General features: G+C 49.1%; 1 protein-coding gene across 4 annotated transcripts in view; it reads left to right on the forward strand.

Moving 5' to 3' along the window:
- SLC24A3 (solute carrier family 24 member 3) overlaps nt 1-21,735 on the forward strand; it is a 464,741-nt gene extending 443,006 nt beyond the window's left edge. Inside the window, exons 16-17 of one of the 4 annotated variants that reach the window (XR_003435148.1) lie at nt 19,307-21,552; nt 21,634-21,735. Coding sequence is in view for 2 of the 4 variants with exons in the window: in XM_027118082.1 (XP_026973883.1) it covers nt 13,058-13,123; nt 14,643-14,792 (216 nt within the window). In the remaining 2 variants the exon portion in view is untranslated. The other 3 variants (XR_003435147.1, XM_027118082.1, XM_027118084.1) reach the window with 3 other exon arrangements.
- Nucleotides 21,736-22,367: the final 632 nt, after the last annotated feature.

Consider the following 22,367-nt stretch of genomic DNA (forward strand, 5'->3'; position numbering starts at 1 on the left):
ATGCAGCAAAACGATGAGAAGAAACTATGCTCTAAATAACTTGGAAAATCAGTCCCTGAATAATAGATTTTTACCACCTTGAGTCTCTCCAAGGAGGGATGAACAGGCAGGAGCAGGGGACGCAAATCCTTCCAATGTCCCCAAGATCCATGATGTTTATTTTTTCTTTACTGGGATTACAGGGTACAGTCACGGAAGGTTAAATGAAAACCATTGAAAAACAAAACTCAGAGCTCATCCTGGAGGTAAACCAACCCCTCTTACCAGCTGTGAAATCTTCCTGATTGAACATGAACTCCCAACTCCACAAGACACTTCGTCTGCCATAAATCATGCCCTCTTTTCCTCTCCTGACATTCTCCGAACACTCTTTAGAGAACAGAAAATTAAACATAATTCTCATATCAGTAACACCCGCAGCCATGAAAACACACCCTTTTCAGGTTCCAAACTCTAGTGACAGGGTGATATCATGAACACAAAAATTCAGGGCCTATTAGATGTCTGGCCCAAATTCATGTTTTCCATCTGTGGATGACATAACTGGGTCATCAGTCAGTCTGGTCATTCTTCTGGAATTGTACAAGGAGCACATCAAATTCTGTGGTTGAAGATTGCCTTTATTTTTGAAGTTGAGGGGGAAATGCAGGAGAAGAAGCAGGCCACTTCTGGTTTATAAGCAGCCGTGGCAGACAAGAGAGTGCTCTTGGGGGAAAACATTTGGTTGAAAAGCCCAGAGAAAGAAGCATTTATCCAAATGCTTCTCTTTCTGTAACCAGTGCCAGAGAGATCTTCATTCTATTCCAGGGATACCAGCGTCCAATGTAGGCCTCTCTTTTGAAAGTAGAAATTCAATAATCTATAAACAGTTCATGAGCCCCAGGGAAACCAAAGGAGATTTCATTTTGCATATGGTGTGAGGTAGGGATCCGACTTCACTCTTTTGCATGTGGCTATATAGTGGTTTCAGCATCATTTGTGGAAAAGGAGATTACATTTTGAACTTTTAAAATTCTCTGGGGAAAAAAACCTAGTTAATTTATTTTTCAGTACTATTCAAAACTTAGTAACTGTCAGGAAGCCCATGATTATATTGCAGTTAAAGCATTGTATTCTAGAATCCATGTTTAATAAATAGTGATAATCTTCACTGTCAGGAAAAGTTTTCATCCTGAAGCAGAGCTAAAATGTAAATGGGCAAGAGGCAGGTAGAGGCAGCCAGGTGAGCTGAATCAGGGGAGGGGCAGAGTAATCAAACCACCCTCAGATCCAAGTGGCATTCTTTAAAATGCTACTTTTTACTTATTTTTCTGAGATAGTTTCATCTCTTTGATTGAGAGGGCATTCAGAGAGGGAGAAAATCTCTATGAGCAGACCCCCCGAGTCCTGCCCACACGCCTGACTCCTCTCATCCCTCCAGGCACTGCCCCCAAGTACAGCCCATGCTGAGCATCACATAAGCTCTTCCCCGCGTCCCTGTTGGCCCCCTCTCTTCCCTATTTTGTCTGGCAGTTATTTACCCGGATCGGTTCCCTGTGGCTGGAGCCTGAGTGTAAAACCTTGTCCACTTCGCGTTTGCCATCCACACGGCAGGACATTTTACTTGTTTAAATAGAGAATACATTTTACTTCCTCAATTGCAGAGGCGAGCAATCCTCGTACATCAGTAGCTCCTGAGAGTGTTGCCGTATTTCAGTCCAGTTAAATAATGTATATTCATGGTGGTCATTCGCAGTCATCCAGACAAAAGTAAGAATGAAATAATTTCATCAGAAGCAGTCGAGGTGCTGGCATGTAGGTAGACTTTAATTTTCTGGGAAACTTTACTTGTGCAGGCTACCTCTTTGTCTAGTAATGGTAGACCAAAACAGTGGCCCAATTTGGCCCAACCAAGCTATGTCTTTTGGTTTTCCTGTAAGTTAGGGATCGAAGAAAATTGTCCCCTGGAAACAGACCACCTCACAGAGCAGGGAAGGGCCGCCAGCAAGGACTCCCCTTGTCTCTCTCTCCAGTTCATCCTTCGGGTACCAGCTTGGATGTCCACTGTGACCTCCCATACCTGAGTCAGATGTCGCTGCTGTGTTTTTCACCAGCAGGTACCATCAAGGCTGACTTTGCCCCTTTGTCTGAGCCTCCCGCAGAGGAGTGATCTCCCTGAGGGCAGGGACTGTGCCCGTCTTACTCATTTATTGTTTCCTCTCTGCCTGGCACAGTGCCTGGCACTTAGAATGTGCTCAAGAAATAGTTGTTGGAGGGATGGGTGGATGGCTCCTGACTTTCCCATCAGCACCACCTCACTTGGGGAGGAAGACACGTGAGCAGAGCAGAAGGGAGGAACAGGCTGACCTGAGAAAAGTGCAGGGGACAAACAGAGCAGCAATGAGAATAGCTTAACATCCATCGAGTCCCTACTATGCGCCAGCAACTCCAGGGAGGCCATGCACACATGGGCTCATCTAATTCTGACAACAGCTAAGTAAGACAAGCATCAGTGCGTATCGTGCATGTACTGTGTGCCGGGAACTTGGTGAGGAACTGGGAATACAGAGTGAACAAGGCAGGCCAGCCCCTCCCCCTTAGACCGTGTGTCGGGTGGAGGGAGACAGACTCCATGAGGGACAAACACGGGACTACTGACTTCAGAGGAGAAGCCCGTGGAGATAGGTGGGCGTGTGATAGTGAGGGGCGCCCGTCACTCTGAACCTGCTGCCCAGGGCGGTGGGCTCTGTGCTGAGCAGTGAGTGGCCAAAAAGAGTGGGGGATTTGAGGGGCAGGGGGCGCCTTGTAACAAGAGGGTACCCCGGGCAGCTGTGTCTGAAAACAGAAGGAAGGCCAGGGCGCGGGGCGAGGCAGGCCAGGGTCAGGGATTCACTGTAAGCCTAGTGCTGTGCTAGGCCTGCTTCTGCAGGTCAGGCACCCAGGGCCTCAGAGCTTAAATCCCACAGCCGGAAAGAGGCAGAGAGAGGACAGTGAGGTTTCTTCTCTTCACACTGGGCCAGGGAGAACCATGGCCAAAGCAAATCGTGGCACAGAGGCCGCCGTTCCCGGCTGGCGCCCAGGAGCGTGAGGGTCGTCGCTGGGGCCCCTGGGTTTGAGTCTTTGCTGGGAGAGAGGACAGGGTCTGCTTATTAAGGCTTCGGTGAGCACTTCAACTTCATGTAAAGGGAGAAGGAGCCGGGAGGGAAGAGGACTCCTGACGCCCAGATTTCACAGGCGTTGGTGCAGCTCAAATCGCCACTGCCTGAGGCTGCAGTAAGTGATGAGTCTAGAGCGGTTTCTATCTGAGGAACTGCTCTGGATCCTTCCATGAAGATGGTCCATTTGTCCAGGCCCTGGGTCCCTCCGCCGCTTGCATCAGGCCCTTGGGGGCCAGCCCCCGTGCCCAGGCACACTGTAGGGTCCCAACGTGTAACTTCATGCCGAGATGCAGGAGTTGCTTGGAAAGATAGCTCCAGGTTCATGGAAAAGCGCGTTTAGAGGCTTATTGGCCATGGGCGATTTGGTCTTCCCTCAGGTCCGCCTCCAGCTTTTCCCGGGAGAGGGTGTCATTTCCGAAAGGACACTCAGGGGCCTCCATCTATTAGCAGTTCAGTAACCACGTAGCTTTCTGACATCTTTCTGTAGCTCTGACATCGGCACCCAGCAGCCTGTGTGGGTTTAATGGCCTCCTCACCCTAGCAGGTAACCTGCTACAATTCTGAAGCAATTTTCCCATCTTGCCTAGATGGATTTCCAGGTCATAATTTTTGGATAATTACCACTGAGACAGCTGTTTTGTGCAAGGATGAAGTTCAGGCATCTGACAGCAAGGAACCAAGGCAGTTTTATAGATTTGGGGCATTTCTTAGTACTTGTGTATTGCTCAGAAGCCAGCTAGCTACCTAAGTGCCCCCAATAAAAACTATTTCTAAAAGTCAGTTTGGAAAATGAGTACTTCTTGTCCCATTTTGGTGACAAAGGTCTGTTCCGGCTGCTCCAACCGCACGAAGAAAGTCACCAGGCAGGCTCCGGGGCAGCCAGGGCAAATCTGATTTCTGAGCTGGGGCTTAGAAATGTAAAATAAATCTAAGAAGCAATGAACGGAGGCAGCAGAGGATGTCTGTCTTTTTCTGTTTCCAAGCAAGAGCCCCCCTGATTCCAGAATCCACAGAGGTAAAAAGAAGTGATCAGAAATGTTCTCATCCTTCTTCTGGTCAGACATGAATTGACTGCTTTCTGTGTGCCAAGCTGGTCGCCATCGCTGGGGACACCTCAGTGAGCTGGACAGACACCGTCCTGTGCTCCTGGAGCCCCGGCCTCTGGGAGGAGATGACCACACAGGCAATTCCGAACCCAAGTGTGACGCATGCTCTCCTGAGAGCTGGTCATGCGGGAGTCATGGCAGCATGTGGCTGTGTGTGGCAGGGATCAGGGCACCTGGAATGCATGTGAGGAAGTGACACTTATTCTGAGAATCTGAGATTATCAGAAACCAAGGAGATAAAAGTGAGAGGCTTTTTCTAAACAGAAGGAACAGCTAGTAAAAGACCAAGACACTAGAAGGTTCTGTGCACGGAAGGACCCGAGGACAGCTCCTCTGCCTGGGGGCAGAGGGTGGGGGTGGGAGGCGGGGAGGCAGAGGGATGAGTGGCAGGAAGCAACTAGAGCCCAGAGAGGCCACGTGGGCAAGGACGCTGAGAGCCGTGGCCATGGAGACCAGGAAGGGGGTGGTGTGATTGTCCTATTAGGAAGAAGATTCCAGCTACTGCGTGGGGAAAGGGTTGGAGCCACACAAGACAGAGGCCCAAGACCAGTTATGAAGCATTTGTAGGAAAGAGAAAATATGTGACCTGCGGAAGACAAGCCTGGGTAGGGGTGGAGGGGAGCATATCTAAGAGGCAGTGCCCAGGGTTCCATTTAGGACAGATTAGGTTTCATGTGTCTGAGGGTCGTCCTGGTGGAGATGTCAGGTAGGCAGTGGGATAAAGGCGTCTGAAGTTCAGAGGCAAGGTCTCCATTTGGCAGGCGAGAGCATTATTGTGGGTCTTCAAGCATAAAGCTCTTACAAGAAATAAGTGTAAATAGAGAAGAGAGCCCGGAACCATATCCTGATGTCAGGCAGGAAAAAACCATCCAGCGAAGGAGGCTGAGGAGTGGTTCAGCCAGAAAGGGGGAGAACCGGGAGGAAGTGGGGCCCGAGAATGTTTCCAGAAGGAGGGCGTGGCCAGGTGGAGGAAGGCTTTTCCCAAGGTCCTTCTTCCAAGGCCGGCTGTCTGCCAGCCATCACCTCCTCCAGGAAGCTGCCTCTGCAGTCACGTGGGCGGCCATCTCCCCTCCGCCTCTGAGAGCAGCACCGTGTCTGACTCAGCCGGCGCGCCCATAACCCGCCAGTCGGTACCCGATGCTTCTGCATCTTCCTTCTCGCCTTCTTAGCGAGCATCCCTGAATCAGGCTCTTGGTACCTGCATGCTGCTCCAGTTGCCGGACCAGTGTTTCCTTTTACTGAAAACGCTGCCCCAACCCCCAGGGGAAGAAGAGACTTACAGAGGTCTTCCCCACCCCACCCTTGGTTGGCACCTTGCACTTGACCTTGGCAGGAGTGTTGACACCATGGACACCAGCAAACTCCAAAAAGCGCTGCCAGGGCCCGTCTAAACACAGGCCTGGAGGGGTAACTGGGGGAGCGCTGGGCGACGTGGCAATGAATGGTTCTTCTTGAGGCTGTTCTAACAAGACCCTGGGGGCTACCATGACACCGCCCAGTCCCCTGAAGGTGAATCTTGCCCTTTAGATTTCAGGTGCTGGTTCAGGAAAATGAGATGATACCTGGGGGAAGACAGGGTCTTGACCGGCCCCCCGGGAAAGGGCTGACCTGGGTCACCAAGGCCTGAAGCAGATTCAGTCCCACCGTCTATCAAAGTTCAGATCCCCCAGAGACCACTGCATCCTGAGACAAGGATGGGGTGAGGCATTTATTCGGGGGTGGGGGGGAGGGAGGAGGAAAGCCCAGAAGGGAGCGGGGAGGTGTGACGGGAAGGCAGGCGGCAGCAGCTGGAGGGACATTGGTGGGGCGGGTGGCGCTTCCGCAGTTCTGGGAGGAGCCCTCAGGTACAGGCGCCAGTACCGGCTCTGGGGAGTCAGCTGGCTCCACCGAAGTGGCAAGAGGATGGGGGCAGCACGGGCAAGAGGATGGGGCGGCCCCAGGCCTCTGCTGCACGGGCATCTGTGGTTCTTGCTGTGTATTCAGGACTCTTCCAGAAAGGATGGGCGCCAAAGGCCCAGGTGCCACCTTGGAGAGTTCTTAGCAGGTGAAGAGAACTCTGGCTTTTCCCCTGTGCCCTGCAAGGTGCAGGGAAGAGTCTGGAATTTACAGGCTTAAGGCCGACTCTGAGTGCAGGCTTGACCCCTTTCCAGCTTCGTGGCCGTGTGTGATACTGGGATTTATGATAAGAAACATACATTTACTCTTCGTTTCTAGCACGGGGCTCCTAAAACCCTCAGAATTTCCTGAGGAGAGCTACAAAGGTATCTTTTTTTCTGTTAATGAGGTGACTTTAGGTCAGCACCTAAGGATGAGGACTGCTTGGCAGGAGAACCAACCCTGTGATTTGAGGGTTGGAACTTTTAGTCGCAACCCCCTGAAGTCTGGGGCAAAGAGAGGGGCTGGAGGTTCAATCAGTCACCAGTGGCCGTTGATTTAATCAGTTGTGCCTCTATAATGAGGCCTCCGTAAATGCCCAAAAAGGACAGGGTTCAGAGAGCTTCTGTGTTGGTGAACGCATGGAGATTCAGGGAGAGTGCCCCCCACCCCGAGAGGACCTGGGAGCCCCCAGCCCTTTCCCCACACCTTGCCCTGTGCCTCTCTTCCATCTGAGTTATATCCTTTTATAATAAACCGGTGATCTAGTAAGGTAAATGTTTTCTCCAAGTTCTGTGAGCCCTCTAGCAAACTAGTAGAACCCAAGAAGAAGGTTCCTTCTTGGAACCCCCATGGGGACCTCTAATCTGTAACCCAGTCGTCAAAAGCACAGGTGACAACCTGGACTTACAGCCTGCATCTCAAGTGGGGGGAGGCGGGTACAGCCTTGCAGAGCTGAGGCCTAACCTGTGGGAGCTGCTGCGGCTTCCAGGTAGGAAGTGGCAGGTTAAAGTGCAGGACACTCAGCTGGTGTCGCAGAATTGCTTGGATGTGTCGGGGAAACCCACACCCGCGCGCTGGTGAGCAGAATCTTACCTCGGTTAAGAGCGTCACTGCCCTGAGCCTCAGCTCTCTCACCTTTACAGGGAGAACAAGCCACCTCGAGGAGTAGCTACTAGAATTCAGTGCAATCCTGTGTTTGTGTGTGTGCTCTGGAACGGAAGGGACTTGGGCACCAGCTGCCTTTAATGTGCTGCTTTTCTGTCGGCTTGTTCACTTTCTGATGTCATTTAATTGTTCAAGGAGAGAGGTTCCCGCCCTGTGATGTTATACAACATAAAGTCACGGCTGGACACATCCATTTGGAACCAAAGCCCAAGCAAGTGTTCAAACTACCCAAGTCAGAGAATGCAAAGGACACACCACATGTGTTCCAAGTTATAAACCAAATTAGAGAAAATCCAGGGGCTTCTTGTTTTTCTGAAAAGAATTTGCTGGTTGGGTGGAGCTGACCTCAAAACATACAGAGATTTTAAACTGTAATGTGGGGAGAGTCGGAGTCTTTGAGTCTTTTTTAGGTCCTCAAACAAATGGTGTAGGATTCAGGGAGCTGTTTTATGAGCCACGTGCACATGGGAAACTAGGGGTGTCATGGTCTCTGCGTGCATCCCTACTAAAAACCACACATCCACGGAGCCTAAATTCCTGTTGACTTGGGAACAAGCCAGCCTCCTGTTTCCTCTCCAACAACTGCCAAGAGGGAATTGGGGAATGAAAATTCGTAGTTTTGAAGGCAAGAAATAAAACAACGTTAAATGTCAGAGCTGAGCAATCCGAGTGTGTTGCCTGCTCTCAGAAGGGCATTGCCATGGGGACTCCCTGCCTTTGCACTTCCTGGGCTTCGCATCTCTGAGGCAGGAGCAGGGAGATGCCAGTTTAGGTCCACACTGTGCAGCTGGAGCTCCAAGTCTTTTCCAGAGGTTAGCATCTTAGTTAACCCTAAGATTGTCTGGCTTAGCAAGCCCCCAAGAAACTAGTTGTTCGGGAGGGTTAAGATTTGCTGCCCTCAGGGAACCTTACTGGGGTAACGAAAATGTTTTATATTCTCGTTGGGGTGTGGGTTACCTGGGTACACGCATTGGTCAAAACTCATCCAACAGTCCACTTGAGATCTCTGCATTTTACCATATGCAAGTTTGCCTCCACTGAGGGGGAAAAGGTAATTTTGGTGCCCTCTGACTTTCTTGCTTAAAAAGATCAGGCTTAAAGCCAACCTTCACCGTGGTCAGTTTCCCCACCCAGCTCTCCAGTCGTGCCCCTTGCCATCCAGCCTCACTGCCTTACACATAACACACACACACACACACACACACACACACATACACTCTCTCTCTCTCTCTCTCTCTCTCTCTCTCTCTCTCTCTCTCTCGCAGCATCACCAGCAGATGCTCACTTAAACATACAGTGTGTGGAGTTAGGGGGGCAGTTAGGTGCTGTGTGGAATGACAGAAAACTCAAGACCCAGGCATCTGCCCTTAGAGCACTGGGACTGGCTGGGGAGGGAAGAAGCCGGCCCCCCCGGGGAAAGTTAGGAGGAGATCAGCATCAGCTGGGGGATAAAGCCAGCAGGGGCCCAGTGAACTTGGAAGAGGCAAAGGACCTAGGGAGGGATGGGCAGAGAAGAAATGGGAAGGAGGTGAGGGCCCCATCTGACTCAACTGCATGTTCCCAAAGAGGATGGGCGTGGGGGGAGGCGGTGAATTGCTCCAGTTGGGTAAGGGCTACCAGGGCTGCCAGCATGTGAGCTGGTGCCTTTGAGGTCCCGGAGGAGTCCCGAGCTGTCTTTGTTCTCTTCATTTTCCTGTCTCCACTGTCGGCCTCTTTTCATTTTGCTTGTGTTATAAAATCAATACACACCAATAGCCCCAAACTAGAAGCAGCCCACCAAGAGGAGAATAATTAAACGATCCGTCATATACGTACGCTGTTAAAAAAGAGCTGAGCATATTTGAAAGTTGCTGAGAGAGTAGATCTTAAAAGTCCTCATCACAGGAAAGAAAAATGTTTGTAATTATGTATGGGGACTGATTGTGGGGACCATTTCCCAGTATATACAAATATCAAGTCATGATCTTGTACACCTGAAACTAATATAATGTTAGATGTCCATGATACCTCAATTAAAAAATGAAGTGAGCTATCGATGCAATGAAAAACATGAAGGGATACATTAAAAAATCGTATGCTGAGTAAAAGGATCCTGGCAGAAAAGAGTGCACACTGTGAGATGCCATTTATATGACAGGCTAAACCAACGTATGATGGAGAAGCTTAGAGCAGTGGCTACCCCTGGGTGAGACTGGCTGGGAGGGCAAAGGAGAGCTTTCTGGGGTGATGGAAGTGCTCTACGTCACGGCTGGACTTTGGGGGACATGGGTGTATGCATTTCTCAAAACACATTGAATGGTGCAGTTATGATTTGTGAATTTCACCATATGGAAACAGCACCTAAAAGTAAGAGCTGTGAACTACTAGTGAACCCTGTGTAGTGAGATGCAGGCTGAAGTGATGGGGGTGACATGTCCTAGCTTACTGTGAAGTTCATTAAAAAAATAAGATGCTCTGATTCTTTCAACTTTTCTGAACGCTTAAAAGCATTCATAATAAAGTGTTGGGTGAAAAAATAAATAGCTATACACACATAAAAAAAGTGGGGAAGGGAGACAGGGAATTGAGGGCAGGGATTGCATTGCTTCTGGAACATTATCCAGGGTCTCTCTGGCCAGTCCACCCTGCCCCACAGAAGCACTGGCCTTTTTGTAAACCACACGCAAAACGCCACTTCAAGGGCATTCCTGATCGTTCACTGATTATGTAGCAAGCACGTGGTCTGTGCCCAGCCCCGTGCCAGGCGGAGGATGAAATGCCGTCGTCCCTGCTCTCATGGGGTTGGTCACCTACTGAGGCATTGACCAGGGAGCTGCCAGGTGACGACCGTATCAAAGTAGCATCTGGGGGGCCAGGGAAGTGGGCCCAGGCAGATCACGAGTGGATGGAGAATAATGGCCCAGATTTATTGAGGACTTTATACACCGGCTCCTATTCAAGCTGAACATGGATTAATCCAGTTAGTACTCATAACCACTCCCTAAGGTGGGAACTGTATCGTCCCCATTTTACACATCAGAAAACTGAGGTCTGGGGAAGTTAAGTCACTTGTCCATGATTATATAGCGAGTGGGTGACTGAGCAGGAAGCTGGGTCTGGAGCCCATGCCCTAAACCAGGGGTCGGCACACTTTTTCCAGAAAGGGCCAGAGAGGAAATACATTAAGTGCTGTGGGCCATACCGTCTCTGTCAGAACTGCTCGGTTCTGCCGTTGTAGCATGAAAGCAGCCACAGACAATGTGTCAATGAATAACCTGAGTTAGAATAAAGTTTTATTTATAAATGCAGGCGATGGGCCACAACTGGCCCATCACCTGCATTTGCCAACCCCTGACTCCAACCACCGATAGTCTCCAGTGGCTGGAGGTGTTCATGCTGGCGCAGGGAACCCTAATTCCTGACTGTCACGTCCATGGGGAAGGGGGTTCAGTAAGGTAGCAAGGAACCGATGCAGGCGTCGAGAGCCCAGGTCTCTGATTAACAATGAAAAAACAAAAATACACCCCTGGGTGCGTGTGGCAGTCCATTAGCCAAGAAAGCTGCAGAGAAAAAGGTGAAAAAGTGAAAAATACTCAGAAACCCCACAAAAGTTGGTTGTCTTTAGTCTTTAGAGACGACTTACAATTTCAGCAGCACTGTCCTTTGAGACTTTACGTGAATGTAGACAGGGTGAAGTTCCAAAGCTTTGGTTGAACGTGATTCCTTTTGAAAAGCCTTGGCCAAAGAGAACTGTCCTGCTTTGCCTTTTGCTCTCACTGGCTCTTAGTTTCTTAAGGGCAGGAAATCACTTTACTCCATCCTCGTTGCTGACAAGAATTGGAGCCTGGGGCTCATAGGGCGAGCTGGGCTGGGAATGCAATGGCCCCCTTCTTGGAAGAATCCACACAGTGTTGAGAATTAAGAGCTCAGAAGAGACTCTCTTTCAGTACAAGTCATTTGTGCTGTACGCCTGGGTGCTGGCCTCTCTATACTAACACAGCCGATGAGAGGGGGAACTCTATCCACAGCCTGGCTGAGGGTCTGCAGGAAGTTACGCCACCAGCTGGACTGAGATGGGGCTGATCTCCCATTTGTCTGCGATGGATTCACCGGGTCAACCCGTTGCTTTAGTGGCATGGAGATATGATTGTGTCCATTAGTCTTTGGGAGGCATATGGTATGGGAATAATTTCCCAGCTGGGGTTCAGCAGATGGTTGGCTCACAGGGATTGTGTAGGCAGGGGAGAGTCCTGCCCATTCCCTCCGACAGAACATTGCTTAGTGACATGTGTGAGGCTTCTGGGTCCCCACAGAAAGGGTTGGCTATTTAGGGCATGCAGTGTCCTGTCGCCAAAAGATGAACTAACACACCCATCTACAGAGACACCCACAGGTTACCATACCCACACCTGGGGGTGAACTGGGGCAAGGGTGGCAAGAGGCACCTTGAACCTTGTCCAAACCACTCCTACTAATAATCACCACTTAGTTCTGTAATGAAATCAATCAACCTGCCTCATTTTCCTTTCTGTGAGCACAGGTGAGCATTTGACTCCCAGCAGGACAGTGTACATTGCTGGGGGTCGGGAGTAGTCCCCCAGCCTGGCTGCACATAAGAGTTTCCAAGAGAACCGGGGAAAAATGAATGTCAAAGTCCCATCCTCAGGATGCTTGGAGGTCAGAAGTGGATTGACCCTTAGGACTTTCTCTTAAACTGTCTCGTGCATCCGAACTGTCTGGGGCGTCTATTAAAATACAGGTTGATGAGCCCTGTCCCCAGAGTTTGCTGATTTGGGAGGTCTGGGTGGGGCCTGAGATTCTGCATTTCTCACAAGCCTTCAGGTGATGCTGCTGCTTCTGGTCAGGGGGGTGCTCTGTGATCATGGCTGCCCCGAGGCACCCCTCCTATTTCCAGGCAGCCGGCCTCAGGACCCAGGACAAAGCACAAGGGGCATCTTCTCGACACCATGGAAGAAACTTTACCATCTTTGTCGGCCCGGTTGGCCCCTTAATACTCTCTATCTGCTCTGTCCAGTACTGCAGCCACTACTCATATGTGGTTCTTCTAATGTAAATTTGAATTAATTAAAGGTAAGATTAAAATGTTTGTTCCTCTTTTGTTCGAGCCACTTTTCAAGTGCTCAAGAACCCCATGTCCCTAACGGTTACCATACTGGACAGCACAGACGTAGGACGTTTCCATCATTGCGGGAAGTTGTACTGGACAACGCTGTTCCCTAAGAATTCCAGAAATTGTTTTTTTTCTTCAAAGTTTGCCAGTTAACCCCACTGTATTACTGTGAAAAACAAACAAAACAAAGTATCAGAAATGGAATGTTAACTCTTTCCTCTTCTTTGCTTGGTCAAGATAGCAGCCCTCACTCACCACTTCTCATCAAGTTTGGGTGAAAGTCACAGACATTGAATGCAACAGAGATAAAAAGTTTAGTAATATTTTTCAAAATGTTGCTCCCGTGACCCATGTTATTAAATTTACCCTAAAAGTTGTGTGTCGAGCAAGCTGGAGGTCACGTCCCCAGGAAATAAGAATTAGGCCACGCAGGATGGAGAATTCAAGTGGCCGAGGGGCAGTCAGTGGACACCTGCTGGAGGCCGAGAGGGATCAGGCTGAGGATGGACCAGACAAGGGTGCACCTTGGGTGTCCAGGAAATCGCCCGTCTCTACTGCGGAGCTGCCGTTTGCTCTCCATCCCTGGACTCACTGGTACTCACTGTCCTGCACTCCGCAGACATGCTTTCAGGAGCCTGACTCCATGTCATCCTTTCTTACAGATTCGGCTAAACAGCAGGGGACTGATCTACTCCGTGGGCTTGCTCCTGGCCTCCGTCTTTGTCACGGTGGGTCTGCAGCTCTCTCCACTCTCCAGTTCCCATGTTCCCCGCCCCCCCCCCGCCACCCCCGTGGGTTCTGTGGCTACAGTTTGTTTGGACACCAGATGGACGTGGCCTTCTGGTAGATGGAGACAGTCAGCCACCAGATGCCCCATCTCATGGCTGTTTCTTCCAGAAGTGGATCCTGGCAACCCATGAGAAAGCCTTCTCCCTCTCTGAAAGGAGCCAGCCTCCTCTCAGAAGCTGGGTCCATCTCATGTCAAACACAAATTTTTATCAAAAGCCAAAGGGAGATCCCACTTTTTCTGCAAGATTAGTCGACGGAAGGTTATATCCCAATTAACTGACTATTCCAGGTTACTAAACATCTTCACAAATCCATGGATTTGACCAGTACTCAAAGACCGAGAACAGACTTGGTTGACAGTGAACTTTTATGCCACTGCACTACCTTGGCCATCACATCCATTTGTACGATTTAATATTCCAACTCAACTGACACGTTTGGTGGGAACAAGTTCACACCACCACACGGACTGATCCACTTGAAGTGCCTGCTAACATACACACGTTACTGAATTTCCACAATAAGAGACGCAGTGTGTTTTCTCCTGAATTTTTCAAGGAAGTACTCATTGAATCACACCTGGTATGTGAACATACATATACTAGACAACGGGAATTCAGAAGGGCAGGAGAAGTAATTCACAGCATCAGGATGCAAGTCTAATGTCAAGGTTTTACCAGAGTAAATACTGCCTTACACAAAAGTGAAAACCCATATAAATCCATTCTTTCGCCGTTTAGGATTTTCTTCAGGTGGGTATGACTTAGGGTTATACTTGTAATGGCCACACACTGTGCTTAACGCACGTGTTCTCCCATCTGGAGCTCACCAACCCCCCACCCCACCCCGTGAGGTAGTCGCTGATATCAGCCCCATTACCCAGGCCTGTAGGGAAGTTGTGTGTGACGTCGGAGTGCTCGCTCCTAGCTTCGGGGCATCTCTGTGCTTCGCTGAAGCCCTACAGTGCTGGGAGACGGGGTTCACCACTGACCAGCTGTCCAAGCTGGGCTGTTGAAGGGTTGAGAAGTAGGTTTGGTGAGGAAGAGTTCAGACATCTTAAGTCTGCAGCGCCTATCTGACATCCAAGGGGCCAGGTCTGGACAGCCGTTGGAAAAACGAGTCCCAGTTCAGGAGCAATCTGGCGTGTGTTCTGGACACGCCAGAACATTGGAGGGGTTTAGAGCCGAGGAGTTGGAGGAGACCCGCAACGGAGTGACTGTAGACAGGAAAGTGAGGCCTAGGTGTGAGTCCCGGCGCCCTCGGACAGTGAGAGGTCAGGATGAGGGGACAGGGTCGCAAAAGGAACAAAGAGGGAGCCACCGGGGAGGCAGGAGGGAAACCTGGCGCGCGGCTTCAGGGAGTAGGGGACGGGGGGGAGGGGGCGGGGGGGCGGAGTCCAGGGAGAAGGACTGGGCGGGCCCCGCCCCGCGCCCTCTGACCCCGCTCTGTGCCTTGCAGGTGTTTGGCGTCCACCTGAACAAGTGGCAGCTGGACAGGAAGCTCGGGTGCGGGTGCCTTTTCCTATACGGCGTGTTCCTGTGCTTCTCCATCATGACTGAGTTCAACGTGTTCACCTTCGTGAACCTGCCCATGTGCGGGGACCACTGACCCGCGGCCGCCGCCAGCCGCGGCCCCTCCTTCTGTGCAATACGAGCCCGGCGCCCGAGTCTGGCCCCGCGGCGTGGTCTCTGCGCTGCCCACCGGCCTCCGCTCCCGCCCTCGGGTCCCCCTGCCCCGCCCCCGGCCCCCTCCCCGCCCCCCACCCCGGCTCCGCCTTCCCGCCTCCTCCGCGTGAAGACTTCGACACCCGCGTGAATTTTCAAGCTCAATTTTTGAACAGTGACTGAGATTCTAGAAAAACTGGCTGCTAACTGGCCCAAGCCAGGCAAAACTTAGTACATCCCTCGTCCTTTTTTAAGTTATTGGATGGAAGACTAGCCTAATTTATGACCCTAGACTGTGGAAGGAGAGAGAGGAGAGGGTCCATTGATGGTAGGGAGTGTTTGGGATTTCCTTATATTTGGCGCTGATTCCTAGGTTACTGGGTCTGGGGGGCTGTTTGGCTTTGGGGGATCCCCCTGTTTCTTCCTTTGCTTCCAGAGATTGAGAGTTTTTCTTGCATCTTCTTTCACTGGGCTCTGGGTCCGTCGATGACCCACGGGTGTCCCAGCTGCGTCCTCTGGGGTCGAGTCCCAGGCGCTTTGGAGCTTGTATGGATTTAGTGCTGATCTGAGGAGTGGCTGGCGAGGCCCTGGGACAAAGGCGTGACACGTCACACCCGGGGGTCTCCGCCAAGCCCTGCAGGCCTTCCCTGGGGCACAGGGTTTTACGGGAAGGAGATAGCTGCCTACCTGTCCATTTTGACCATCACTCTCTCCCCAGGTTCCTTCTAGCCTCTCAAGCAATAGTTGTTGCCTGCCTGCCAGAGGCCTTTGACTCGGGGCCCCGGTTAACCTCTCCATCTGAGAGCGCTAGGCAGCCAACGGCAGGAGCTTCCCCGCCTGTGAGTCCCTGAGATGTGTTCTCTTTGCTTGGTGTTTGGGGTGACAGGGAGTGACCCAGAGGCCAACACCGCTTTACGCGCAGGAGGTACAGACACTGGTTTCTTGGGAAATGGAGAGACGCGCACTTTGCACAGACGTGGCCCCTCGGTACTGAGTACACTGGACCCTGACCGTTGGCTCTAGGGCCAGCGTTCTAACTTCGGGACGCCGCCGCCCAGCAGTCCCAGCTCCACCGCTCCCTTCCGGGAGGGGCGGCGGGGGTGGGGCGGGCGGGAGGCACAGGAAGGAGAAAAGAGAACGGACACCTTGGAAACCGCAGAATGTGTTCAGTGCAGACTCGCTCAAGGGCATAAGTTATTGTGGACGTTGTTGCCAATCACTGCTCAGCAGCCCTGCTAGGTTTTGTCTGATGCTGGATTATTACGCAGATAATTCCACCGAGTTGAGACCCACCCATGCTTGTTATACTTGTATTTATTGAAACTGTGGATTCTTGCCCGTGCCGCCCCATGTATTTACTTTAAGCACTGATCACTTATTCATTCGGTATGGTTTTCCCCGTCCCTTGTACGCATTCTGGTATGAATTGTAAAAATAACCTGCTACAGATGGGTTGAATGTTTGCCGATGGTGCAGACTGAGGCCGGCGTTCGCCGAGGGGCACCTGCCGGCCGGAGGAGCGGGAGAGGAAATCACCACTTCGGGCTCTCAGAGCCAAGACACACATGGATTCTGTTACACATTTTGCACTGGTTTACGGCGATTGTTTTCTTGGACGGATAGTGTAAAATAAACTTCTCTGTTCTGTATCTTTCCTTGAGCTGTGCCCTTTGCTTTCTCCCCTGGAGTGAGGAGGATGCAGGGAAGGTAAAAAGATGGTGTCGGCACGTGTTTACTGTTTCTGGGTTGACGGTCATGGAAAGCTGGTCCGTGTCTGGCAGATTGCAGGTACGAGGTGACAAATCATGGGTCCCCTCTGAATCTTGAAGGGACTCTGGGCCTGTTGTCCTGTAGAATACATGCGATGTTATGTTAGGAATTCTTTCAACTGGACGTGAGAGGAAGAGCGTTCCAGAGCTGACAGTGATGTCCAGCAGGGCTCAAGTCACCATCCTGTCTGATTTTACTAGTTTTCAACTGTGAAAGTTAAGACTTCCCCAAAGTGGATACCTTAAGAAAGACAGTAACACGTAATCGTAATAAGCCATATTCTGGATGACTCCCAAGAAATCATTATGGGGGACTTCCCTGGTGGTCCAGTGGTTAGGACTCCATGCTTCTACTGCCGGGGGCACGTGTTCGATCCCTGGTCGGGGAACTAAGATCCCACATGCTGTGAGGTGTGGCCAAAAACCAAACCAACAAACAAATCATTACCAGGATCTAAAAGTAGACCAAGATTAGTAAACAAGCCAAGTTTCCACCTGAAACTCAATTTAACTGATTTATAGGAATCAGAAGAAACATAGCTGGTAATTCACAGCACCACCTTTTATTTAATTATTTTAAAAAATCTCTTCCCAGGTGGTGGAAAAATACTAGAAACTTAGCTTTGTTTTGAGTGTTTACATCTAAAGATGTTTTACTCCCATATTTGTGCTTTTTATAAATGCACTCTAGACATGGAGCGGGTATTATCATTATGCAGATTGGTGCTTACAAAGCGTAAGATGCTTTTACGTTAAATATTCTGTCATACTGGTCTTAATTAGTTTTAGTCAGTCTTTAGCAAAGACATTTGATCCAAAGCCTGAGGGTTTTTTTGTATTTTTTTTTTTTAACTCATTTGCTGTGAAATCTTGAGAAACCATAGTTCCACGCTAAGTTTCTCAGAGAGGAAATTCTGGGGCGAGGTTGTTTCCATGTTTCATGCATCACGATTGCTGATGTAGGAACTGGGGAGGTTTCCTTTCTGAAACGAGCCTCGGGCGTCTTTCTGCCCACATCTCAGCCATGCACTTTGGGTCTCGACCTGTCGATGGAGTGCGTGCTTCTAACTGGGCCAGCCGTCCGGCAATGCAGAACTGCTGATGTTGCTATTTTCACTGTGCTGGGATTTACTGGGGAGAGGTTGGGATGGATTTGAGGGAAGAACATTTTTTCAGTGTCTCAAACCTGATGGTATCACCAGAGGAACCCTTTCAGCCGTTTTCTGGGATTTGCTCGTTTTGGTAAACTCCCAGGCTGCGATCTCATGCACGAGGGGACATCTCTGTGGCCCTGAATGGGGCGGGGGGCGTGCACCCCGAAGCTTGCACTTCCTCCTAAATAGCTTAGTTGACCGCACAGGGAGTACTGCCAGAATGTCCTCTTTCTGGAAAGTGTGTTCCCAACGTGGCCCGGGCCTGCCAAAGGTCACTGTCCCCACACATGCCCTTAGGTGGCCTGGGATACACTGAGAGGCCATGATGGGGGAAGTTTCCAGATGGCTTTGCCCCTTCCCAAAGGAAAGTTGTGGCCCCATCTTTCTAGAGAGAGTGCACTTTTATACGTACATGGTTTGTACAATATTTACCTCCAAAACGACCTGGAGGGCTGCTTATTATGTTTTCCTAAATCTGTTGCCTCTGACCTTTGCAGTTTAGTCCTAAATTTACAAGCTAGGGTTTGAGACTCTATATAGCTCAAACGGCAAGTCTGAACTCATTTTAAGCACCCAGGCTTCAAAGAAAAGCCTAAATATTTTTTTTAAAAGGGAGGTTAGGGGTGATGATATGCAAAGTCCAGACAGTTTTCAGTTGTGGTATATAAAATAGGAATAACAGTCAACCTGCAATAAATATAATTAAGGGTAGCCTTAGAACTTTACCTAATTGTTCATGAAGATAGTCAGATTTGAGGGAAAAATAGAAGGAAATTAGAGATGGTGTGTTGCTCTTTCTGAGATTTAATCTTTTCAAAATAGGATGATTATCCCATTGATAGATAATTGTCCAGTTATTCTGACCCATCTTGATCAACTATTTTGAAGTATTTAGATGGGACATCTCCATGTTGGATTTTGTGTAATCTCGTACTAATTAATATCTCATTTATTTTGATATTTTCTGCAGTGGCTGCTCAATACACAGACACACACACACACACACACACACACACCATCTCTCTGACACCAAAACTTTGTATGAAAACAATTCAGTGAATCTTTGAAAGTTTTCCAGTTATCCAGCTGTCTATTGCAATCCAGCTGCAGGAATGGGGTGGATTCAGCCAACTTTCCTCTGATAAATAAAAAGCCATGTGTCCATTGCCTCATCATCTAGAGATTCAGGGCACTCCAGAGATGCTGGAAAAGTCAGGGACTGAGGCCATGGACGAGCAGAGAAATAGCAAAAATGCACACAAGATAAATTATGCCTCAGGATTGATTTCACATTGAATTTTGTGGTTCATTTCAAAACACAGGGCAGGGTAATAAAACTCCACCAAAATCTTTCAGATGGCTTACTGCTGCACTCAGGACATTTATTTCCCTAATAAAATATACCCAGGAGTCCCATTAACTTTTTTACTGAACCTCAGTTTAGCAAACACTCTTGCCAAGTTGTAGAGTTTTTAAATATGGTGAATAATCGTAGTTAATACTCATTCTGGTTTTGGTCTTTCTTTTCGCAACAGGTGGGAGGAGAGGGAAGATGTAAGATGACAGTTTCAGCACATATGCTATTCAACGCATAAACTGAAGTCATTTCATAAGCAAACGAAAATATATATGAATCACATTTCTTCTTTACATAACGTCCATCTTATCCTGTTTATCAAAAGCTGAATTTGGCGATAATATCTTCCCATTTGTTGGGACAATTAATCCAGTAGCTAATTCCAGAGAACTGCATACAAAACTGGCAGTGAAATTTGACAAGGAATTTCCGGATGCCTACAGTTGTTTTCTGGATACTTCTGAGCCACGCCTACAGGTTATTTTTAAAAAGAGATGCACATATGTGCAACATGCTTTCAGAATAAAACTAATCTTTTAAAATTTTTTCAGAAAAAAAAAATGTACCCACTCAGTTTCATATCTTTCTTTCTCATACATAAGTCAGACATTTCCCCCCTGTCCCATGACTGGTGAAGATGATTCATTCTTCAAATGCTAGATACAGTACTAAGCCTATGCTCTGGTCACTTTTACCCTAACCACCAACGGGTTTGAACCCAGATGCCTGCTGCTTTATCATTAGGAGAACTTATTTTGTCCACTGGTTACAGGTTTGTGAAATACTAGTTCTATAATATCTAAAAATTCATTGTCACATCAGGTTGAATTGTTCCCTCCAGTTACTTAAAAGTTAAATATTATTCAACTTCATATATGAAAAAATGCATTTACCCGCATTTACTCACCTTATTGTCTAAATCAGTGTTTCCCAAATTCAAGCATGCATCAGAATTACCTGGAGACATATTAAAATACAGATGTGGGGGCCCCGCCCCTGATTTTTTGGTCCAGTAGGTCTAAGGACAGGCCCAAGAATGTGCATTTCTCACCAACTCCCAGATGCTAGCACTGCTGGGTCTCAGTCCCACTTTCAGAACCACTGGTGTAAATAATGTCTTTTGCCCATTAAGCCACATTTTTCCTACACCAGCGTCTACCAGTATCTTTGATTTACAGCTTATGGAAAACACACACATACAGACGTGTACGATTTCTTTCTTTCAAAATTCTTTTTTCTTTCTACTTCCACGAAGATTTATGAATGGCTGAAGGTAGGAATAGAAATATGGTCAGTTCTTCAAAACCCACATTCTCTATCATCTGGCAGGGTACATCTGCTCCCAGCCAAAGACAACCTTTAAATTAAAACTAAAGCAGATCAAAGCAAATGGTTTAAGATGAAGATGCAGGAGAGCCAAGATTCTGGGGAAAACGTACCCACCATGTGTATTAGATTGAGAGAGATGTGAGCAGGCAACCACCAATTTCATTCCAGGTGAAAAAGATTTTGTTCTAAACTCCAACAAAGTATTGGTGAATAGAGGAGAAATTTTCTACACAAAAACTTCTGCTTGCACATTACAACCATGTCTAAATAAGTTCCTAATCTAAAAATGTTGTTGTGATGCAAATCCGCCCAACAAAGATGTCATGACTCAAAAAAGAAATAAGAGGCTTGCACCAGCGTCAGCCGTCATGGCCCAAGTGCTTCAGACTGTCGCACGTGTCTGCATCGTGGTCTTGCCTATAAAACAGGAGCGGAACACCCCCAGCTCGAGATCCTGCCTGGGGCTCAGAAACCTGCATCCACAGTCGGCCTGGATCAGCTCCCACCCGGAAATGATTGCCTTTCCCAGGTGAGACCGTCACGGGCATGGCTGTGCCTGCGGCCAGACCTTAACCTGGACTTCCTGACTGATCCACGGGACCCTCAGTGGACACCCTGGGCTCTGGAATGACATGGTAAAAGCCAGATTTTTTATATCCACTAAAAGCTTTGCTCAGAGGCAGGAAGTGGGTTTAGATATTGCTGTGCCCAACCGGGGACGGGTAGGACAAGGAGGAAAGGCAAAGCCTTCCCTTCCAGAAATAAAACATTTTATACTTAGCTCTGCCGGAACAGGGGTGGTCCCTGGAAGGCAAGGAAATCTCTCCCTGCGCTAAGAAGTGGTAGCATCACCCATCAAGTAAACTGCTAGCTCCCCAGGCAGCTTTGCTACTGGAAGGCTCACGTGTGTCGCGTTACAGTTAATTGAACGTGAGGCACTTCTTTTTCCAAGTCCCCTTGGTAATGGAGGCAGCGCTTTACGCTCCGAGGCAGACTTTAACCTTCCGACTGGATGTAAACCAAGCACACTCCTTAGGAGGAAGAACAAGAAGTTTGAAGATATAAAAGACACCTTCACGTGCCTTGGATGACCAGGTGACAGCGTTGTTCGTATGACTCTCAAAAGGAATCTAAGCCAATTCCAAATTGTAAACTCCATTTTGGTATCTGTTTCAGGCAGGAATTGTGGCCCGGTGGTATTTTACCCTGGGTGGGCTGGCTACGCAGAAAGTTTCACAGTTTCTACGTGTGAATTCTGGGATGAGACAGCCTTTCGGGGTGAGTGGTAAGTTTCCCTGCACACCCTGCAGGGAGGTGACGTCATGTGTCACTGTTTCTTCTGAGAGTTCCTGGTTGTGAGTCAGTGGTCTGGAAAGCAGACTGGGTCCCTCTGTTTCCTCCCCCCGCTTGTCATCCGTCACTGGTCCTGATCATTCTCACTTGGCACTTTGTCACGTGTCACAGCCTGACCTGACTTCTCCCTTCCGCTTGCCTGGAGGTGGGCAGAGCTGGGTTCCTCAAGGGCTCTCATTACCAGCTGAGCAGTGATGCTCACACACACCAAGTCCCCAGACAGGGAGGGCTGGGGTACCGGGAGACCCAGGTTCTGTGATACATGAAATAAAGACAGGGAACGTTTCTAACCCAACTTTCAAGCTCTCGGATAATGACATGGTGGCCATAATAGCATCCTTCTTCTAGTGAAAGGCATAATTCAGAGGAGCCAGCAAGGTCTGGACACAAGGGCAATTGGAGACACAAACCCCATAGAGATGAACTAGCTCAATTGTAACCGTTTGCGTGGTTTTCATGGGCCTGCTTGGCAGTGTCTGTTTCCCAGTGAGAGGGGCGTTCCGGGGGCAATGGATACACTGAGAGTAGTTTCAGAGGGATACTGATGGGTGTCAGAA

Source organism: Aethalodelphis obliquidens, unplaced genomic scaffold (assembly GCF_003676395.1).
Source record: "Aethalodelphis obliquidens isolate GAN/ISIS:26980383/991018 unplaced genomic scaffold, ASM367639v1 scaffold18, whole genome shotgun sequence".
NCBI lineage: Eukaryota > Metazoa > Chordata > Mammalia > Artiodactyla > Delphinidae > Aethalodelphis > Aethalodelphis obliquidens.